General features: G+C 40.3%; 2 protein-coding genes across 6 annotated transcripts in view; one reads left to right on the forward strand and one right to left on the reverse strand.

The window, feature by feature from the left end:
• Positions 1-1,127: 1,127 nt before the first annotated feature.
• LOC133652371 (uncharacterized) lies at positions 1,128-7,865 on the reverse strand. 3 transcript variants are annotated; one of them, XM_062051055.1, is made up of 7 exons: positions 7,853-7,865; positions 5,217-5,324; positions 4,172-5,077; positions 4,005-4,083; positions 3,761-3,916; positions 2,714-2,806; positions 1,128-2,051 (listed from the first exon to the last, which is right to left on the reverse strand). In XM_062051055.1, the coding sequence occupies exons 4-7, from the start codon at positions 4,053-4,055 to the stop codon at positions 1,743-1,745; spliced, it is 609 nt and encodes a 202-aa protein (XP_061907039.1). In that variant the 5' UTR covers positions 4,056-4,083; positions 4,172-5,077; positions 5,217-5,324; positions 7,853-7,865; the 3' UTR covers positions 1,128-1,742. The 3 variants fall into 3 exon arrangements, with proteins under 3 accessions (XP_061907039.1, XP_061907038.1, XP_061907040.1); XM_062051054.1 differs by having other exon boundaries at positions 4,005-5,077; XM_062051056.1 differs by lacking the exons at positions 3,761-3,916; positions 4,005-4,083; positions 4,172-5,077; positions 5,217-5,324; positions 7,853-7,865 and adding an exon at positions 3,249-3,500.
• Positions 7,866-10,381: 2,516 nt separating this feature from the next.
• snx18a (sorting nexin 18a) overlaps positions 10,382-20,587 on the forward strand; it is a 190,156-nt gene continuing 179,950 nt past the window's right edge. For all 3 annotated transcript variants that reach the window (XM_062051052.1, XM_062051053.1, XM_062051049.1), the window contains exons 1-2: positions 10,382-11,095; positions 13,926-14,953. In XM_062051052.1, coding sequence (XP_061907036.1) covers positions 10,710-11,095; positions 13,926-14,953 — 1,414 coding nt within the window. In that variant the 5' untranslated portion in view covers positions 10,382-10,709. The remainder of the gene's footprint in view (positions 11,096-13,925; positions 14,954-20,587) is intronic.

Raw genomic sequence — 20,587 nt, forward strand, 5'->3', positions numbered from 1 at the left:
CTCACGACTACTCAGGACCTTCGTATTGTGAGGCAGACGCACTAACCCCTCTTAATGGCTGGTGAGGCACTGACTTCATCACAGTCAGATTTACAAACATATGAACCCTAAAGAGTATCTTATTCACCATTTGTTTGGCAGCAGTTAACGGGTTATGTTTAAAAACTCATACCAGCATTCTTTCCTGCTTGGCACTCAGCATCAAGGGTTGGAATTGGGGGTCAAATCACCAAAAATTATTCCCGGGCGCGGCGCCGCTGCTGCCCACTGCTCCCCTCACCTCCCAGGGGGTGAGCAAGGGGATGGGTCAAATGCAGAGGACAAATTTCACCACACCTTCGTGTTGGAGGAGTTGTGAATGAATGAAATATGAAATCTGTGCTGCAGTCTGCAGCTGTACCTAATGTTGTGGCCCTGCAGTCATTCACAACTCCTCCAACACGAACATTATTGTTTTTGCACTTTTTGGCTTCTTATTAAATAACTTTTTTAAATAGATTCAATCTTGCACGTGGAAAGTTTAAGTGTGGACTTTAGTTGATACACTCAAAAAAATGACTCATTGGATTAACTCAATTAAAATGAGGGCAGGATTTCCATCCAACAAATATATGTTCCCCCAACTCAAAATTAGTACATTCTCGCAATACAATAAAAATGAGTTAGTCCAACTAATTTTTAGCAAATAAAGCCAAAATGAAATTATTGCAATAACTAAGCGAAATTGATTTACATTTGTCAGACTAATTTTTAACAAATACAGCTAAAAGGAAATGATTTTGGTTACTAAGCGAAATTTATTTATATGTGCCCAACTCAAAATGTATTGGAAATTAAGCAAGCTAAAAATTACCCTTGATCCCATAAAACACATCAGACAAAACCTGGTTGGTATTTTTAATGTAGAATAATCCTTAATTCAACAATCTTGAATATAACACCACAAGATGTCAATGTTACTTGAAAACACAAACCAAAATGTTAAATTTCAGTGAAAACAAAACATCAAGAAGTAAATTTTACATAAAGACCAATGTCAGATTTGCGTACCAACACAGACCAATAACTTAAGTTTTATATTAACAAATATGTCAAATTGACTTGATAAAAAGCCAAGAGAACTCAGTCTTAGTTATAAAACACCTTTTAACTTTTCTTAAATAACGCAAGGAAAACTTTACGAGAAACGGTTCTCCAAAATAGCCTAAAGTGGTGTAAAATTAACACTCAGCGCCACAAAGGAAACTGCAAAAACACATTTGAGTACTGCGCAAGTGTGCTAATGTAGCCATTAGCCTTAATGTACTAGAGTTAAATAAAAGGAAACAACATGGATCAAATTGGCAACAAACAAAAATAAATAAGAAAAACTCAATATTCGCAGATCAGGAATCTGATATTAATGGGATGCTAGCAGCAAATATCCTTTGAATGTAAGCAAGTAAAAACAAAACATGAAAAAAGTACTAGTTATTCAAAAAATACAAAATAAAATTCCAAAGTCTTGAGTCGAACTTAATCCATTTATCCAGGGTTGAGTGATGAAACGGAGGAGAGAAATGGATGCGAGAAGTGTGGAGGGTAGTCACACTCAGAGATAAAATGGGGAGGTAAAGTTAGGTCCAATTCTGAAGTTCAAAATGTTGTAGGTCATATTGTCTTAAGTGGGTGACAATGAAGGCAATAAAATACAACCAAAAATAAAGATCCGATGATGAACTTTGTCAACAAGTGTTCACCTCTCATGCAAACAACTTGATTTTCAGCTGCTGTATCTTTGTGTTCAGCTTTTGCCCATCCAGGTTCATTAGGATCTTCTGGAGAAACTCAAATGTGTACTTGAGGTTGTCTGGAAAGCTTAGATCAAGGGCATAAATGCGCCCAAACATCATTATAATCCCCATGATGACGGTGTCCACGTTGCTTAGGACTTTGATGCCTTCGATAACAACTCCCACATCCTCTGGCTGCCTATCGCCATCTCCACGGATGATGTTTATCCCCATGACTGTGAGGGCAATGTCCCTTTCTGCATCCTCAGTGGCGGAGGCCTGAACAACAACACAAAAACAGAACACTTGTGTTAGGTAAAATGCTGAACACCACTAGCAGAAAAGGAATTGTTTTGTTGCATGCATATGTAATGTGTTATATACGAATTTGCTTTTTTTTTAAAAGCCCTCATTGCTTGTCACATCAATCATTTTTGTATCATGAGTTAAACATGATTGGAAAGTTAACCATATATATATATATATATATATATATATATATATATATATATATATATATATATATATATATATATATATATATATATATATATATATATATATATATATATATATATATATATATAATGTTTGAAATTGGCCAGTAAATAACTTCAGCAAGCAGCCATGAACATAATGGAATTGAACATGATCCTTTAGGCAACCACATCCTGATAGATGGACCTGTGGGACATAAATAGCTGTTTTACTCCACAGGGCCTCTGCCCGTTTGCCACTACCAGCTTAGGAGACTGACTCTGTCTTTTCTTGCACCTACCAGTGATTTCAAACAAAAGTAAACATTCAAAGAGCCCCATTGTTTACAAAATGCCAGTTATTCAAAAAGTTGTAATGTGTTGAGCTCAAAGGACCACAATATATGTAAGTAAGAATGGGTAACATTATTTCATGCTATTGTGTAACACAAAATATTAACTTACCAGATATTCCTTGAAGAATGTGTCTGGATCTTCATTGAGGTAGATAACAAGGCTTCTCAGGATGCACTCCCTCCTGATGTCAATGTCGTCACACTAAAGCAGGGGTGAAAAATCAAAACAGAATTTAGCTAAATATTGGTGCAACAGTGGCACAGGGAGGGGGGCAAGTTGAGTAGAGGGTGTAAAGAAAACTAGATAAACGAGCACAGCTTCTGAAGACTAGAGTATTGCATCTTTAACACATTTCTGAGCAGGGCACACAACCATAAAGGCCCCAAACGAGCTTGTAGTTGTTTTGCACACCAACAAAGTGGATGAATGAAAGGGAAACATTCAACTATTTTGCACAAAGCTCAGGACATTTACCATATATATATATATATATATATATATATATATATATATATATATATATATATATATATATATATATATATATATATATATATATATATATATATATATATATATATATATATATATATATATATATAGAGGCAGCACGGTGGAAAAGGGGTTAGTGCGTTTGCCTCACAATACAAAGGTCCTGAGTAGTCGTGAGTTCAATCCCAGGCTCTGGATCTTTCTGTGTGGAGTTTGCATGTCCTCCCCGTGACTGCGTGGGTTCCCTCCGGGTACTCCGGCTTCCTCCCACCTCCAAAGACATGCACCTGGGGATAGTTTGATTGGCAACACTAAATGGTCCCTAGTGTGTGAATGTGAGTGTGAATGTTGTCTGTCTATCTGTGTTGGCCCTGCGATGAGGTGGCGACTTGTCCAGGGTGTACGTCCGCCCGTTCGTAGCTGAGATAGGCTCCAGCACCCCCCGCGACTCCGAAGGGAATAAGCGGTAGAAAATGGATGGATGGATATATATATATATATATATATATATATATATATATATATATATATATATATATATATATATATATATATATATATATATATATATATATATATATATATATATATATATATATATATATATATATATATATATATATATATATATATAAATATAACAGTTCTACTATTTGTACTTACCAAATCTATTTTTGCCAGAACTTCTTTGATTCGTTGCCCCTTCACGCCTCCTTTGCTTTTGAAGATCTGCATCAGCTTGAGTGAAAAGTGGTCCAGTTGTGACATAAACTTTGACAGCAGTGGCTTTGTAGTGATCCTCAAGAACTCCTCATTAATCTGAAAAATGTTCAATAAAATGTATTTCGAAAAAATTGCCATTTTCTTACATTTAAATATCCATAAATAAAAATACAAGTTAACTTACTTCACTCTGCTGGAACAGGGCAGGCCACCGGTTTTTAAATTCCTCTATCATGGGCCTCTGTTCAACGACCTCTCGTCGTCTGTGGGAGAAGGTTTTTTCCATTTTTGCTTTTATCACCACTTCATTGTCACGTTTTTTTATTTCTGACAACAAAGCGATTCTCTCACTCTCCAAGCTTTCTGTGGTTTCGCCTTTTGGGTGCAGTGGTATGTAGTAAACTTCAGCCTTTCTCGCTTTCTTGATGTTGGCTGCAGCTTTGCCTTGGCCTTCACGTTTGTGCTTAAAGGAGTTCACACGTATTTCAGGATGTCCGAGTCGCCCCAGCTTTGTTCGATAGTTTTGCATTTTATACTTCAGTGACTGTTTCCATCCCCAAAATCCTGTCTTGGATCCCAGCTGTCCCAAACAAGGATGAGCTCTCGTCAATGCTGCTGCTACCTCTTCACACTGATAGTCTTTTGGATATTTTGTGTATTTCAACATTTCTTGGGCTAGGCCATCAAGAATGACTCCTTTTAACTTTGGGCCAGGGTTAAAGTATGTTCCAATTGTCTCATACTCTCTATTCTTGTCCTGTAGCTCAAACTCTGCATCATATGTGAATTTGGGTACCAAAAACACCTTGGGCCAGGAAGACAACTTTGAAAGCTGAGTTTCTAGAGATGACTCTGGGGTTGATGTGAACGGTGTATCATCCCTGCAGGATGAGTCTATAGATGAAGCAGGAGTTTCAGGATTTGAGCAAGAGGTATTTGAGAGCTCACCAGATGAGTCTACTGTATACAGCGTGATGCAGGGCTCCACAGGTGAAAAAACAGGAATGTATATAACTTTCAGCGTGCTTTTGTTTTTAATTTCAGACACTGAAGTTAAGTTAATAAACTCGTTGAAGTCAGCATCCATATATTGCAACCTGAAGTCCTCTTTGAGTTGAAAGAATGTCTTAACTAACAAATATAGGTCCTCCACTGCTGATGGAATTCCAGAATCGAGTGTTAGTTTTCTAGAGTCAGACTCGTCACCAAAAATTATCCGCAGAACAGCTGGGCTCCCCATGTTGGAACACCTTTAATCTAATGTTGAGCAGACAAAGAAAAAGAGAAGGAGAGGAAAGCAATACATTAGAGTTATGTTTAAAATTCAAGTTTAAAAAAATGTGCAAGAGCCTGGCATCTAGAGCTCAGACCATTTAGGTTTAACAATGACACTAACCTTTGACAATGATGAATCTTTTTAGCATTACCATGCGCAAACCCTCAACCATGTACGCCACAAGAGGATATGGATCTACCAGGTCACCAAGCTCAACAAGGGAAACCTCTGTAGTGGGTGGGGATGACAGCTCAAATCCACCATAATGCTCCCAATACTAAGCACATAGATCTTTAACTACAAAACACAGTTTCTCCTTAAGAATGCACAGTTGCAGGATCTCATTAAATTTAGGCAGTCCATCTACAGATCCGTGTACAATAAGCATCCCCTCACTGTAATGCAGACCATTGCAGGACACTTTTTTTGCCACATGAACCTCAGTAACATCTGGGTGTAACTTCTTAAGAGCAGACACTACTCCCTCATTAAGGACATCAACGGGCATAATTGAGACATCTGTGACCTCTAGGGATGACTTTTTAAGACTGGATGAATGTGCATGATAGGCAAGCATGTACTGGTGTTTTATAGCTAGTGAACGAGAAATATTCTTGAAGCAGTTAGTGTGACGAGCAACCTGCTTGAAAAAGCTATGTTTAGCCTCAAATCTCATCGTCCACAGGGCAATAAGAGGTCCAAAGCAACATATCATTTGTGGATAGTGCTCTAAGAAGTGATGTTTTGGTAGGAGTTTGACATGTGGAAAGAGTTCAAGATAGCGCTGTCTGTGATCGTAGATTCTGGACTCCAAATATGCAATGGTTTCATCTGTGTGAACTGGAGCCGTGACCAACTCAACTATGTCCTTAAGATCTAAAATCACCTGCCATGCTGGCTCATCCTCCGGAAGAATTTGCCCAATCATCAAAGGAAGCAATCTTAGCAAGGTCCAATTTTCATGCGCATTGCCACCTATAGTGTTATTACATGTGAAAGAGCGTGGTATGGCATGGGGGCGATTGGTTTTGTCCACACACTTGTATGGGAATGTCTGAATCGATATGTTAAGCCCATCAAGCGTTAAGTACTTTTTTGCGATCAATAAACTACTACAGCGTGAAAGTTCGACAGGAACAACACCCTCGAAGAGATCGTGTAGAATGTCAGGAGGATAGCCAGTGCTAACATGAAAGTGTGAAAGGTGCTCTGTTAAAATACACTGTTTTTTGACACCACAGCAAGTAATTGTATTCTCCTGAGCAGACTGGACATGAATATCATGAAGGTCTCTGTTTCTAAGTTGGAAAGCACCCGACTTTACATCTTTGGTCTGAAATTCTGATTTATTACCAGTACAAAACCTGCATACAGACCCACTGGAAAAACTCTCAACAAATCCACCTAACCCATGTGCTGCGAGGTTGTCAGCTATAACACACTGGACAGTACCTTTGACAAACTGACCAAGTTCAGAAATAAAGACACCGTGCTGTTCTAATATGCTTAAGTCTTGCAAGAGAGGCTCCAAAACTTTTACATAGCCATAGGCCTTGACATCATCAGATTTGCATAAAACCGCTAAATATATTGACACCAGTGTTGAATGGGAACCTGGTGGTAAATTGCCTAAAACCCAATAGACGCCACAGAGTTTGTGTTTTCTACGAGATGTCCCAAGTGGGTTACAAATCTCAAAATCATCAACATATAGATTTACTGCTATCCTAAAACCTTCCCCAGACAGAAAAAGATTTTGTTTATAGTACTCACCGTCTCTTACGGTTCTGTACTCTTGGAAGCCTGTATGGTCTTGTATTTTCTGAGTTTCAAGATGCTCAAGAACACCTTTATGAGTGAACAATTGTTGAAGAGATTGTAATATAGGAACGTATTGAAATGTTCTATTTCTCTGGGCATCTAGTATGTACTCAACTGGCTCTAAAACAGAAAAGTGAGATGTATAGTACTGTTTACGTTTATATGCAGTAGCAAGGGGGCCATCCTTTGCGATAGCTACGCCTAATGGATTAGATTGGCATAGGACAGTGGACAGCTCATCAGTTAGTGACTCTTGAAGTTGTATTTTATGATGCTGGAATACATCCGAAACTAAAGCTTTTGTGACAGGCCAAGATGCTGTACTTAATATGTAGTGAAATTCAGAAAGGACCTCATCAATAACTGACTTTGAAATATGAACAATATTTTCTAAATTCAATAAAATGCAAGCAATTTTCTGTTCAATATTTATTTGCAGGTTCAATTCTGTTGCATCATCACAACTAAGTGTTTCAAATTCATGATCTGTATTGACAGACTCTATTAATCCAGCTTCAGAATTGTCTGACTCACGCAACTGACCTCTTGTGCTGACAACATTAGCTTTAAAATGTATCGATGAATGTTGGTTGTGTTTCCTGTTTTTGTGTGTGTCAAATGTACTATATACATTTGTTTTAAATGAGCAACCTAAAAACATACATGGAACTGTTTCATTACGCCTCAGATGTCGATTTATGTGTTGAAAATAATCTCTTTCTGTTGTTAGGTCTTTGCATGTGCACACATGACACTTGAATGTAGCTACTTCTGCTGTTTTGGGAGTTTGCTGTTTACCATGAACTTTGTATGTATGATTTAGTAGCTTACTCCATGTACTAAAACTGCACGGGCAATCTGTGTATGGACATGGATAGCGATAACTGCCCCTTAAATGCCCATGAGTCTGCCTAAAATGCTGCAACAACAAATACCTGCTAACTAGTTCCAAACTGCATTCTTTACACTGCCAAATTCATAATCCTGAAATAGAGAATAAAGAGAATTAGCATGTATCACATCAAAAGGATGACAATGATAGAGATCAGCTTGTACCAGCATTAAACCTATTACTTACAATCACTATGCTGCCACAAGGAGCTTGGTAATGCTTAACATTAGGAGGCTGCCACATGAAGCTTGAAAAAAAAGATCAATCTGCAAAAGATGATAACATATTAAGTTGTGAGTGCAAGTAACAGAATACCCAGAAATGCAGACAAGTTGAAATTGAATAAAAGCTCTGACCAATAAAACAAGATAACATTTGAACATTTAGAATAGACTACCAATTATTTGACAAACAAATACGTTTAAATAATTAAGTTAAATACAATATCAAACATACAGGAACAATATTAACCTTCCTGTATGTATTCACTGACCATCTGTAAACTAGAATCTACATTTACTGCTTAATCGACGGCTTTACTGAAGGAGAGAGGGTGTAAGAGGCATAGACCGGCGGAGAGGATGGAGTTCAACAAAACAGGGCAAGCACAACACTAACCGGATCTGGTGCTTGAACTTCAACCAGATCCGTGTGCATTGCGTGTCCGCTCCTGTCCGTCAAGGCTCCGTGCACCTTCGACCGTCCTCAACCACCAGCTGCGGTCTCCCTCCGCATCACAGAGAACACAGCCGGTTTGCCGAGACAAACGAATTCCTGCGATAATTAAATATATTCACTCGCGATAGCGCAAGATAATACTCTGAATGAGGTATAAAACACTATATAATACTTATAAAAACATATTAAAACACACATACAGGCAGTCTCTGGACTACCGGAGCTGACACACAGCGCAGGGGACCCAGTGGAAGCACACACATTGAATAAAGTCAAACTACACGGGCAGACATTTATCTCCGACTGTCGCGTCAATAATCTTCCCCGCTCACGCTGCTCCTCACGTTCATCCCGGCCTGACTTATGTAATATAATAAGGGAGGGAAAGTTCGTTCACCTCGCAGTTTTCCGACTGTTCACGTGTGGACTATTAAGCTAGTGGCCATGGTGGAAGTTACCAATTAAGCTAGCATGCAAAGTCGGACTTTAAAAAGTAAAGTTCGCCCCCACAAACAATTCACGAAATGTGGTATATAGCACGATACACTAGCGGTACAGTCTACAGTACTACAGCTATAAAATAAAAAATAATACTTACCAAACACGAGCTCCAACTTGCTTCTCGGTTCCTGCTGATGCGGTCCACTCCCGCCAGAAGACGTTACGCTAATGAGTTATGCCCGCGAAGATGATATGCGCATGCGCAAAGGGCGGCTCCAAGTTCTGAACTCATTTATTTTGCGTTGATCAACATCAAATCAATCCCATTGGATCAATTATGAGAAATGTTATGTTTCACTGATTAAATATATATGTGTATATTTTAAAACTAGATATTTTTTAATAAATTCAACAATACTTAAATGTGTCACATCTAAGAAGGGCTTGAATCATTTTTTTGAGTGTATAACACTCCCGTCAGGGTGCATTCTACGGCGCGGGTGCATTCTCTACCACCAGGAGGCCTCAGCCAGTGCGTCTTTGCATCAGTTTTATGATTGCTCAGCACAAGAAACACCTTACACACATACAGTTGTTGACAAAATACACTGTACATTATATACCTCAGCTAACTAAACTATGGAAATGTATAATATAGTTCATATAGCAATACAGTCTCACTGCACAGCAGTCCAGCAGTTAACCGAGTCCGCAATCCATGGCTCAACTGAGTGAAGTGCCTCAACTGGCTGCTGATCACCGCAAGTCTCTTCTCAGTATTTGAACGGCAAATGTGAAAATTCCGCGATTTTGAATAAAAATAATCTAAAACTGGTGAAGTTAAATGGAAAATAACTTAATAGTATAATCACTGGATACATATAACAATTTAAATTTTTTTTTTCTTTTTACATTTTTTTTCTTTCCATGATGGCAAGTGAGGCCTCACCTGCCTCCAGTGACTGCACGTCACTGGTACCCCGCCTACCGCCTGTATGCAGCTGAGATAGGCTCCAGTGACCCCAAAAAGTATATATACATATAATTTCATAAGTACGTCATTAAAATTGAATTATATCTATTTTTTTCTCGCTGAATGTGATTAAGAAATATGACTTGAGGTTGCTGTACTAAAAGGTGTCCACTAGAGGGGAGTGTTTACAAGACAAAAGTCACTACTTCAAGGTTGGACCTTTTATGTTTTATGTTTCTGCTATGTAGTTTTTTTTTCTTAAATATAGACAAGCATGTTTTTTTAATCTTACATTTAAATAATCTATATTATAAACAAAACATTTGCACTGGTCAGCTGGTGTTTAATATTGAATATTTTGATCAGATTCAGACATTACCATAGAACTACCATAAAACAAAACAAAAAATACGTTTAAAATCCCCGAGTACGTCCTTAAAATACCTTTGGTCTACTACGTAGTGGAGGTTGTGATTGATTGTTGCTGTCTGGAGGAGGATCACACACCAGCAGCTCCGCCCTCGATTAGTCGCCCTGGCTGAGTCCTGTTGTTGCTACAAGCAGCATCAGCGAATCATCCCGAGGTGCAAAATAGCGGAAAATAAATCTACCTTTTTTTTTTTTTTTTTAGCTTTGAAGGCGCAAAGGCATCGAATAATTAAATTGTCACCGGTGTCGAGATTGAGGGGCGGAGAAGAGCTATAGCTAGGCTGCCCGCCGTGCAGATCCGTCACCCGCTCGGAAGTTAGCCCGACCAGCCCGCTTCACTGCCCGGGCAGCAGCGGCCAGGCAGTACCGCTCACCAACCATGGCGCTGCGGGCTAGAGCCATTTACGACTTCACCTCCGAGAACCCCGGCGAGGTGTCCGTGCGGGAGAACGAGATAGTAAGTTTGTGCAGCGAGAAGGACATCGAGGGCTGGCTGGAGGGGACCAACAGCAACGGCGAGAGGGGACTTATCCCCGCGTCCTACGTGGAGATCCTGCGGAGCGACAACAACAACACATCTGGCTCCCGCTATGCCAACGTACCGCCCGCGGGCTTGGACGGCTCCGGTCAGACCACGGTGGACAATGTCCCGGACGCTGTCAAGGCGCCTCCACAGACCTACCAGCAGACCAGCGACGACGACTGGGACGACGACTGGGACGACAGTTCAACTGTGGCGGACGAGCCGGGAACTATGGGCAGCAGGTACAGTTATAAGGGTGATAATGGACTCGGACTTGGACTTTTTTTTAGGTTTTTTTGTCCTGTCCAGCTCCTCGGGCAAATCATACAGTTGATGTAGATGCCCATATCGGCTGTACAAACTTACTTTACAAAAGAAAAGTGTTGGATACTTCTCTTGTTGCCTTATTCATATTAAGTTAAAGTTAAAGTACCACTGATAGTCACACACACACTAGGTGTGGTGAAATTACTCTCTGCATTTAACCCATCCCCTTGTTCCACCCCCTGGGAGGTGAGGGGAGCAGTGAGCAGCAGCGGTGGCCGCGCCCGGGAATCATTTTTGGTGATTTAGCCCCCAATTTCAACCCTCGATGCTGAGTGCCAAGCAGGGAGGTAATGGGTCCCATTTTATAGTCTTTGGTATGACTCGGCCGTGGTTTGAACTCACAACCTTTTTGATTGATTGAGACTTTTATTAGTAGGTTGCACAGTGAAGTACATATTCCGTACAATTGACCACTAAATGGTAACACCCGAATAAGTTTTTCAACTTGTTTAAGTCGGGGTCCACTTAAATTGATTCATGATACAGATATATACTATCATATATACTATCATCATAATACAGTCATCACACAAGATAATCACATTGAATTATTTACATTATTTACAATCAGGGGTGTGGAGGGAGGGGGGTGGGGGGTTGGGGGGGCAGACACTCTAACCCAGGGGTCACCAACGCGGTGCCCGCGGGCACCAGGTAGCCCGTAAGGACCAGATGAGTAGCCCGCTGGCCTGTTCTAAAAATAGCTCAAATAGCAGCACTTACCAGTAAGCTGCCTCTATTTTTTTAAATTTTATTTATTTACTAGCAAGCTGGTCTCGCTTTGCTCAACATTTTTAATTCTAAGAGAGACAAAACTCAAATAGAATTTGAAAATCTAAGAAAATATTTTAAAGACTTGGTCTTCACTAACTGACGGTCCAGTTCAAAGTGTGACATGATTTATTTAAAAATTTGAGAGTTGACTTTTGTATTTTACATGAGTTATTATTTGTACAAACATGGTGCAAAGTAATTCATGATTTGTTAAAAAATGTTAGTGGCTGGCTACTTAAAATGGGATATTGTGATTTCACAAGACTGTCTAAGAAGTGATCATTTGAAAATGTTCAATTTGAAAAATGTGCACTTAGAGAAAATATAAAAATAAAGTGTTGCATATTGATATTTATCTGTTTCTATATATATTTATTGTGAGAAATCATTAATATGATCAGTGTTTCCACAAAGATAAATATAATTAGTTATTAATAATAACATAGAGTTAAAGGTAAGTTGAGCAAATTGGCTATTTCTGGCAATTTATTTAAGTGTGTATCAAACTGGTAGCCCTTCGCATTAATCAGTACCCAAGAAGTAGCTCTTGGTTTCAAAAAGGTTGGTGACCCCTGCTCTAACCCCTTCATTAAATGGATTTATATTATGATTTTGTGCAGCCGGGCCGGAGCAGGAAGGGATAGAAAGACAAAAAAAGGAAGACAGAGGGGGAAATTGTGGGGACAAGAGGTGGATAAGACAGAGAGACAACAACAACAACAGCAAACACAAAAATAACAATAACAAAAACAACAACAACAACAACAACAATGATAAACATTCTGAATTTATTTCATCCATCCATTCATTTTCTAGATAATCTTACTCATCTCACCATACGAAGTTAAAGTTAAAGTAGCACTAGGTGTGGTGAAATTTGTCTTCTGCATTTGACCCATCCCCTTGTTTACCCCCTGGGAGGTGAGGGGAGCAGTGAGCAGCAGCGGTGGCCGCGCCCGGGAATCATTTTTGGTGATTTAACCCCCAATTCCAACCCTTAATGCTGAGTGCCAAGTAGGGAGGCTAAATATAACTTACTTCACTAATTATTATTTATTTATCTATTTATTGTTATTGTTATTACTTATGGAGTATATTGTGAGTAAATTGAGAACAGGAAGTGAAAAAAAGTTTTAGCATCTGCTATGTAAAGGAAAACGGGTAGGATTAAATAAGCTCTGCTTCTTCCTACTCCTTTTCAAACATGTTGAATAGAGAAACTGGAAATTGTGATGTATAATGTTGTATGCATGCATGTTCGAAATAAACTCAAACTCAAACAAATGAACAACATCAGCAAATATGATATGTAGAAAAATGATGGTAAAAGTGATAGCAAAGAAGCAGTTAGTGAAATAAATAATAATACATAAATGACAATTAAAATTATTACACTACAAATGGAGCAATACAAATACTAATAGAAATAGCACTACTGATAATTAATATTAACAATAATTACCTCTTATCAATACAATTGTTCAAATGCAACAATACATATATGTCATGATAAGTTGAAATACAAAAGAAAGCAGATAAATGGAGGGGAAGAAAGAGAAGCCAACTATATTAACCTTGTAGATTGTTATAGTAACAATAGGTTAAGTTTTGTCAGTGTGCCATGTGTTACCCAGTGTCCCTTAGGGCAACAACGTTAATATATGTTTGATGAAACGTGATTATATGCATGTGTGTATGTATGTATATGTACTTGTATATGTACAGTATGTACATAGGACTTGAACTTTAACAGCCAGATCAAGTCAATTATATCAGCAGATTTTTACGCCTGAAATAATTATTGCCAAAATCAAGTGAAAATGGAAAGAATACATTTATTTCCAGGCGTTTATAAAATATCACAAGTTTTACGCCTGTGATCTACTCTCTTTGATTTTATTTTGAATGATGATTATTTTTGCCTTCTTGTCATATCCTCTGTGTACGAACTGTCCTGCCTCGCCTCGCCAGGTACTACGAAGGAAACGGGCCGACCACTTACAGAGTGTCCACCGTCTGCATGTCGAGAGGACAGCACCCCAAGAGCTCGGCGTCGGTCAGCAGGAATTTGAACCGCTTCTCCACGTTCGTCAAGTCCGGCGGAGAAGCCTTCGTGCTGGGCGAGGCGGCGGGTTTCGTCAAAGACGGGGACAAGATCTGCGTGGTGATGGGACAGTACGGCCCGGAGTGGCAGGAGAACCCGTACCCGTTTTCCTGCGCAATAGACGACCCCACCAAGCAGACCAAGTTCAAAGGCATGAAGAGCTACATGTCCTACAAGCTGACGCCCACGCACACCCAGGACCAGGTGCATCGGCGCTACAAGCACTTTGACTGGCTCTACGCCCGCCTGGTGGAGAAGTTCCCCGTCATCTCGGTGCCTCACATCCCGGAGAAGCAGGCCACGGGCCGCTTTGAGGAGGACTTTATCTCCAAGAGGAGAAAGGGTCTCATCTGGTGGATGAACCACATGACCAGCCACCCCGTCCTGGCCCGCTGTGACGTCTTCCAGCACTTCCTCACCTGCAGCAGCACGGACGAGAAGGCCTGGAAGCTGGGCAAGAGGAAGGCCGAGAAGGACGAGATGGTGGGCGCCAACTTCTTCCTCACCATCAGCACGCCGCCCGCGCCTCTCGACTTCCAGGAGGTGGAGAGCAAGATCGACGGCTTCAAGGCCTTCACCAAGAAGATGGACGACAGTGCCCTGCAGCTCAACGCCACCGCCGCAGAATTCGCCCGCAAGCAGATGAGCGGCTTCAGGAAAGAGTACCAGAAGATGGGCGTGTCCTTCAAGGTACTGAGTCAGGCCTTTGAGATGGACCAGCAGGTCTACTCTGCTGGACTCAACCAAGCTATTTTCTTCTCCGGGGACGCCTACGAGTCCATCGGGGACTTCTTTGCAGAGCAGCCCAGCAGGGATCTGGATCCCGTTGTGGATTTGGTGACACTTTATCAGGGACACCTGGCCAACTACCCAGACATCATCCACGTACAGAAAGGTAGCACACACACACACACACACACACACACACACACACACACACACACACACACACACACACACACACACACACACACACACACACACACACACACACACACACACACACACACACACGCACACACACACACACATACACTCTTTATCAGTGACACCTGGCCAACTACCCAGACATCATCCACGTACAATAAGGTAGCGCAGACACACACACACACGCACGCACACACACACACACACACACACACACACACACACACACACACACACACACACACACACACACACGCACACACACACCGTCAACTAGTGTGCTAAACACTAGCTGACAACTAATGCGCTAATCACTAGCTGGCAATTAGCCTTTTCATCACTAGCTGATTAGCTGACAAGTAACGTGGTATTTGCTAGCTGACAACAAGTGTGCTAATGCTAGCTGGAAACTAGCGCGCTAGTGTGTGCTAAACACTAGCTGACAACTAATACGCTAATCATTAGCCGGCAACTGCCATGTTAATCCTTAGCTGACAACTAGTGCGCTAATTGTTTGCTGGCAACTAGTGTGCTAAACACTAGCAGACAACTAACGCGCAAACCACTAGCTTTTAACTAGTCTGCTAAATACTAGCTGAAAACTAACACACTAATCACCAGTAGTCAACTTGCGCGTTAATGCCTAGCTGACAACTAAAGTGTTAATCATTAGCTGGCAACTAGTGTGCTAAACTAGTTGCTAAACTAGCTGACAACCAAAGCGCTAATCACCTAGCTTGCAGCAAAAGTGGTATTAGCTAACTGACAACAAGTGCGTTAAACGCTAGCTGGCAACTGGATTGTCATTCGCTAACTGGCAAGTAAAGTAAAAGTTAAAGTCCCAATGATAGTCACACACACACTAGGTGTGGTGAAAGTATCCTCTGCATTTGACCCATCCCCATGTTCACCCCCTGGGAGGAGAGGGGAGCAGTGAGCAGCAGCGGTGGCCGGACAGTTATTCATAACCTGGCAATTAGAGCGCTATTAACCAGCTGACAAGTTGCAGGCTGATCGCTAGCTGGCAACTAAAGCGTTAATCTTTAGATGGAAACTAGCAGGCTGATCACTAGCTGGCAAATAGCGTGCTGATTGCTAGCTGGCCACTAGAGCGCTAATTACTAGCTATCTTCAATGCTAACCGAGCATGTTTTTATGAAATATTCATAGTTATTCATTTGCTGTAGCGTGTGCAGGTATGCCCAGTGCCTTGTTGCTAGCAAACAAATATTATGTTGATGTTTGGAAGCAATTTTCCACTGTAGTGGATTGTCCGAAGCTTAAACAGGCAACAAAAGTAGTTTAGTACAACAAATGTATTTACCCATTATCAGAAGTGCAGGTTGAATTAAGTTAGCCGTGCAGACAGACCACATGTTACTCCGGAGTAAACAAGACACACACAAGCCAAAATCACTGTCGAGTTCCGGTCTTCTGCCATTTTTTTATATGTCTCTTGTGCGTCATTGTTTGTTATCTAATGCGTCAATGTCTGTCTGTTATCCCTATCTGTTCCATAACAACTCGAATCCTTTAGACAGTCAACACATTCTGTAGACAGGTTGGCACAACTTAATATTCACTTTTGTCCCACAACTGGTCCATTCAATGGCACAAAATACAAGAGAATTGAAAATGAGCGGACATTCTTAAAAGACAAGAAATATAGGTCAAGAGGTCAGAAATTCTACGACATACCCTCCTTCCAGGGTCTAAGACCCTGGACCAAAACAATTTCTGATGTAGACCACTAAGTTAACCACAGATAGAGGCAAAAACCTCAATGTTTTTATACGAGGCAAAAATTCCGTCTATGACCCTCCTTCAGAGCGATCGCTGTTACCAGCCTGCAGTAAAACCATCTCACAGAACACAATTAGTGGCCTACCCTTTGATTTAGTAAAGGAATAACAAATACTTTGATCATGAACATCATTGAACATAAATAGATGAATGTATATAGACTTATGACTGTAAGACATTTGCAAAAATATGTTCCCGGCATTTGCAATGAATGTAGTTACCAATATTGTTAATTATCAATTGATTTTGAACACACAACTGAATTTCGTATGAGTCCATGTTCGATTAGAGCTCGTATAGATGGCTCGGTGGTGCCTCAGGCTGGTGGCCTGCCGACACCTCATTGGGCTTTTGGCTGCCTTGGTGAAGAAAGAGATCCACTCAAACAGTCTGTCTCTCTTTGGGGAGTGGTTCAGTCCATTGGGCAGACTGTTCAGTGGCCGGTGCGTGCTGGCCGAAATTGGGGAAAAGCTGAGAAAAAGTTGGAGCTGTGGGGGCTTTGGGGAAGGCGGGGGCAGAGTATGGGGCGTGAGGCTTTGGTCCAGGCCCTCGGCTTGCTTCAGGGCCTCCTTCCACAGCTGCTGGAGTTCCGACGGACACATATTGGCTGGCAACCTTAGTCGTTCTCGTCATCGCTGGCAAGGTGTTGTCTCTCCTCTCGGTTCCTTCCAGTCAGGTATTGGGTGTTGGTCCTGGATTGGCTTTGACCGTGCCCCTCTTAGCGAGTGCGAGAGAATCTGGAGTGGCTGCTTTCATCCTCAAATCTGCACAGAGGAACTGGCACACAAATTCTACATTTTGCAAACTTACCATTTTGGTCTCATGGTCTTTCCACCTTCCTAGGAAGCTACTGGTCCTGAGAAGTGCTGATCTTGTGACTGAAGAAGATTAACCTGTTTTCTTAAAATAGGTGCCGTTGTTTGACCTAATCTTTTTGGGGAAACCATGTCGGGATATTAGATCATTCACAAAACATTTAATTACTGAATTGGCACCCTCCTTTGAGGTTGGGGTTGCTTCCGCCAACCACTGCAATTGTCAATCTAAATCATTACGTTCCTTTATCCTTGTACCGGATTGATCATATCGATTAAATAAAACCTCAACACGCTCAAACTTGACCCAATCCAAACTCACCTCCCCCCTCTGTCCCTCATCACAGGGACAGTGTTAGTCGTAGTAATAGTAATAGTAGTAGTAGTATTAGTAGTTTCAGAAACATCCAAGAAAAAGAAAAGGCAGCTGATAGTCAAGCGCAGCAAGAACAGAGGCGGAGGACAGGTCATGTTTGAGGTCACTGTTCGCTTTTGCAATAGTACTTTGATATTTTACAACACCCAGTGAATTATTGTGGCCTCAATAATTCACTAAATAGTTGTATTTAATTTAGTCTATCTATGATGGGACAATGCACAGAAACATTAAGTTCAGAAACAGATATGTTCTGTACCAGATTATATCTAAATAGCTACTTTCCATCTTTAGTCCCTGGCTACCTAAATTAAAGGGATCCAAAAATCAAGCAATAAAATTATGACACTAATTAATCATAATAAATATATACATTCATAATAATCAATAATTAATCAAAAAATAATCATACTGTAGCATGTAATCAATTATAAGAAAAGTCACCAAATGCCCCTTCATGGACACATACTTACCATACAATACAACCACACCTTATTTACATCATCACACAAAGACCATACATGCTCTTGTTCACATCTGTCATCATTCATAACAACAACCAATCTTTTAACAGCCATACCTACAACAAAAATGCTCTCATGGATAAATATACTACACATTAAGTTGATGTGTCAACATAATGCCCATCTTAGCGACCGTGTGAGCAGCCTTGATTGCTCCAAAGCCACCTTTTAACTTCAAATGTTCTATTCCTTTTGTTATAACGTGGAGAAGGCTAATTGGTCTGTACATGTTCTGGTCTTCTTTATTTCCTGCTTTATGGATTTAATCATAGTAGCAGTTTCTCGACGTGGTAGGGAAAGTGTTTTCCGTTATTGATTTATTTATCAATTGTTGTTATACGAGCAATAATACAATCCTTATATGTTTTTAGGAAGATAGTGTCCAACCCATATATATATATCTGTAGATCGTGAGTCTGATAATGCAGTGAAGATTTTGTTTAACTTTGTTTCATTTGTTAATTCTAAAATTAGTCCATCCTGAATAAATGACAATTATTTGCACTGATTTTGAGGGATTTTTTATTCAGGGTTTGTACAGACTGGATGAAATGTTCATTAAAATGATTACTTATGTCCAGACTGTCTGCGATAGTAGCGCCATAGATATTTAATGTTATAGTGTTGTTTCTTGTTTGCTCTCTTTCCGTAAGTTTTTTTTTTTGGTTTTCCATACTTTCTAATGTTCCCTTTTGCAGCTTTGATTAATTCTAAGTGAAAGTCAGCCTTAGACTTCCGCATAAACATTGTAACTTTGTTCCTCCAAACTTTTAAAATCATACGATCTGTATTTAGACCTGTTATAATTTCTCTTATGAGAGCTGAGTCCTCATGTCTTTATTAGAATCCAAATTGTTTTATTAATCCAATGGTATTTTTGTTTTACACTCTTCTTTCTGGTTTTGCATTCGTGTATTTACAGATGTTCTCTTTGATTTTTGTCATCCAATTTTAATTCTAGTAGGGCTGCTTATCATTTGTATCATGTAGAAGCCGTTTATAATATCCTTAAGTTTCTTTCTACGTGTTTTATTTAACCAGTCCAGATTAACGTCCCCCATGACGTTACTTCTTTCATACTATGCTGTTTGAGGATGTCTGAAAATGAATCAAGAAAAATGTCTTTATCTGTGGTCGGTCGGTATACTACAATTACCTTGAAATACATTTCTGAGGAAAATGTGATTTTAATTTCAACATACTCAAATTGATCTACTTTTAATGTTTTCCCTTTCACAAATCATAATTCCTCCCCCCTTTGTCACTCGATCTGTCTTTTCTGTAATCTTATCCCCCGGGACATTAATTAGAACGAAAGGTGTTGTGGGTTTTAACCATGTCTCTGATAGACAAGGTAATCCGGATTAGAGTCTGACAGTAACTGCTGTATTTGTTCAGTATGTTTCCTGTGGTAGAAAGTTTAATAATGCGGACACGTTTGTTACTGAATACTTTCTACAGACTTCTGTCTCTCTGCGACTTTGTGTATGTAATAAGCAACTACAATTTTTTTTTTTTTTTGATATGCTTAAATTTTATTTTAGCTCAGCTGTTGTGTAGCTGCTAGCTCCTTGTAGCCTACAGCAGGAGTGTCCAAATTGCAACCAATAGCTTTGTTTTTAACAGACAACCGAAATAATTGAAAATGTGGTATTTGCGTATCGGTTCAATCAGCGGCAGCTACGCCCTGTTTTATCATTTGACCTAAATTTTTGGTTTCGTAGGCAGAACAGAGGGAACAATGTGGGTCATTAGTTGTCCATCTTACACCATTCTAATTGTTGTAAGGATAGTTCACATGAGCGGCCATACCTTGAGTCCCACCATATATAAGAGTCAAAAGGCTCCTATTATGAGTCGTCTAATTGGTGATCATACACTTTGGCGGTCTGGGTGGCAGGACACACGGACGCACCTCCGTCAGCCAGTGCTAGGACAGTTGGAGTAGTCCCCGTCTTCCATTCGTTCCTGGGAGGCGTCCCCAGTAGTTGTCAGCTGATGTCGTGCTGTCAGGCAACATCAGGAAGTTCCTTCTGTGCGGTATTGAATTGTCAGGGCACAGTTCGTAAGCAGGTCATTACAAG

This window comes from Entelurus aequoreus, linkage group LG06, assembly GCF_033978785.1.
Source record: "Entelurus aequoreus isolate RoL-2023_Sb linkage group LG06, RoL_Eaeq_v1.1, whole genome shotgun sequence".
In the NCBI taxonomy this organism is placed as follows: Eukaryota; Metazoa; Chordata; class Actinopteri; order Syngnathiformes; family Syngnathidae; genus Entelurus; species Entelurus aequoreus.

What these genes read in the sequence shown, in the direction of transcription:
- LOC133652371 (XM_062051054.1), bottom strand. Translation starts at nt 5,060, where the DNA reads ATGGGGAGCCCAGCTGTTCTGCGGATAATTTTTGGTGACGAGTCTGAC. An exon ending in CCCTGTTCCAGCAGAGTGAA is followed by an intron (nt 3,917 to 4,004) that starts GTAAGTTAACTT and finishes AACATTTTTCAG; the next exon opens with ATTAATGAGGAGTTCTTGAG. An exon ending in TTCTGGCAAAAATAGATTTG is followed by an intron (nt 2,807 to 3,760) that starts GTAAGTACAAAT and finishes CCCCTGCTTTAG; the next exon opens with TGTGACGACATTGACATCAG.